Raw genomic sequence first — 1,750 nt, 5'->3', positions numbered from 1 at the left:
TTTATTAATTTTTTATCAATTTATACAAATATAATAATATTAATACTTATTGAATATTCTAATATTTTTTATCATATAAAAATTAAATTAAATAAATAGTAAAATATAAAATAATATTAAATAAATAAATAAATAATATCTAATTTTTTATATTTGAACTTAAAGATAGAGAGAATGTTGTTTATTAAACTTATTAGATACTTTAAGTCATAGTAAAGTATTTAAGTCAATTGAACTATTTTTTATCTTTTGAAGAAGTACTACTAAGTTTTTTATAAAAAGTTTGGGGGGTCATGGCCCCCTTTGTCTGAACTAAGCTCCGCCACTGGGTGCGGGTTGAGCCTCAACCCTACTCGACCAACCCGCACTCTATATATGTTTATGTTATATACTTATATAAAAATATATTTTAAGTGGATGTTGAATTAAAGACTTCTCGCTAAATACAAAAGATCCTTAACTATTAAAAGAAAATCATTAATTGATAATTTAATATTTTTTTTTTACATAAAAATCAGTTATATTTTAAATTATCATCAAGTTATATAATAATGTTGTATATTTTTTTGTAACTCGCGTGTAGGGTCGGGTACCCGCGGATTAAGAGCGGGTAGGGTTAGAGTTGGGATATTCTCAACCCGCGGATAAAATAGAGTAGGATTGAGTTTATATAAAAATTTCAACCCATGAATAAGATTAGAGTTGGATCCAAACTCTACTCTACTATATTCATTGCCACCCCTACTTTTTTATTTAGAAAGATCATCATTTTATCGTTGCAGTACCTGATGAATACTCTGATGTAAATAAAAAAAAAAAAAAATTCTACTCAATACATACAATAATTATTGACCAATAACAAAAATACAACTTAAATCATAAAAAATAACAAAAATTTAGCCAATTTTTTATTTTACATCAAAATGTTGATTACTAAAAGTATGTTAAATTTGCGTTTTTATTATTAAAAATTCACTATCATCGTCTCCCTCTTTAGTCTTTACAGTCCAAAGGCGCCAACCGGAGCTGGTGGCTCCGGCTACGCCCACTCCCCACGAAGTTAAACTATTATCTGACATAGATGATCAAGAAGGGTTGCGTTTCCAAATTCCATTCTTTCATATTTATCAGCACAAGCCATCTATGGAAGGAAAAGACCCAGTTAGGGTTATAAGAGATGCACTCTCGAGAACACTTGTGTTTTACTACCCATTTGCCGGCAGGATCAAGGAAGGTCATGGCCGCAAGTTGATGGTGGATTGTACGGGGGAGGGTGTCTTGTTTATTGAGGCAGATGCTGACGTAACACTTGATCAACTTCGTGGCTCTCTTCAACCTCCATTTCCATGCTCCCAAGAACTCCTTTATAATGTTCCAGGCTGCGATGGAATTGTCAACTGCCCCCTTCTACTCATACAGGTTCAAAAAATTAAGAGAAAATTATCCTTTTGAGATGTTAAAATGATACTCCTTTCCCCTCTATTTATAAAATGTACATTTTTCTCTTTTATAACTTTTAGAAAACATCCTCTCTAATTTATTTTAAATTTTTTGTGTTAACCTTAACTAAGGTTGACTTTATCAATTTTTCAACAAAAATAAATTATTTTTTACAAAAATATCCTTTAGCAAAAATTTTATTTTTTTATCATTAAATTTTGCTTACCAAAATATTTTTTAATAAATTATTTTTTTATTGATTAAATTGTATTTTTACCAAAAATTTTTAAAAAAATTAAGAACTAAATTA

At 28.9% G+C, this 1,750-nt stretch overlaps 1 protein-coding gene across 1 annotated transcript in view; it reads left to right on the top strand.

Moving 5' to 3' along the window:
- Window positions 976-1,750, top strand: part of LOC107645849 (benzyl alcohol O-benzoyltransferase) — a gene marked incomplete at its 5' end in the record, with an annotated part of 31,077 nt that continues 30,302 nt past the window's right edge. The window contains one exon of the mRNA XM_016349975.2: window positions 976-1,419. Coding sequence (XP_016205461.2) covers window positions 976-1,419 — 444 coding nt within the window. The remainder of the gene's footprint in view (window positions 1,420-1,750) is intronic.

This window comes from Arachis ipaensis, chromosome B06, assembly GCF_000816755.2.
Source record: "Arachis ipaensis cultivar K30076 chromosome B06, Araip1.1, whole genome shotgun sequence".
Lineage (NCBI taxonomy): Eukaryota > Viridiplantae > Streptophyta > Magnoliopsida > Fabales > Fabaceae > Arachis > Arachis ipaensis.
The sequence above is the reverse complement of the archived record's forward strand: the minus strand, read 5'-3'. Positions and strand labels throughout refer to the sequence as shown.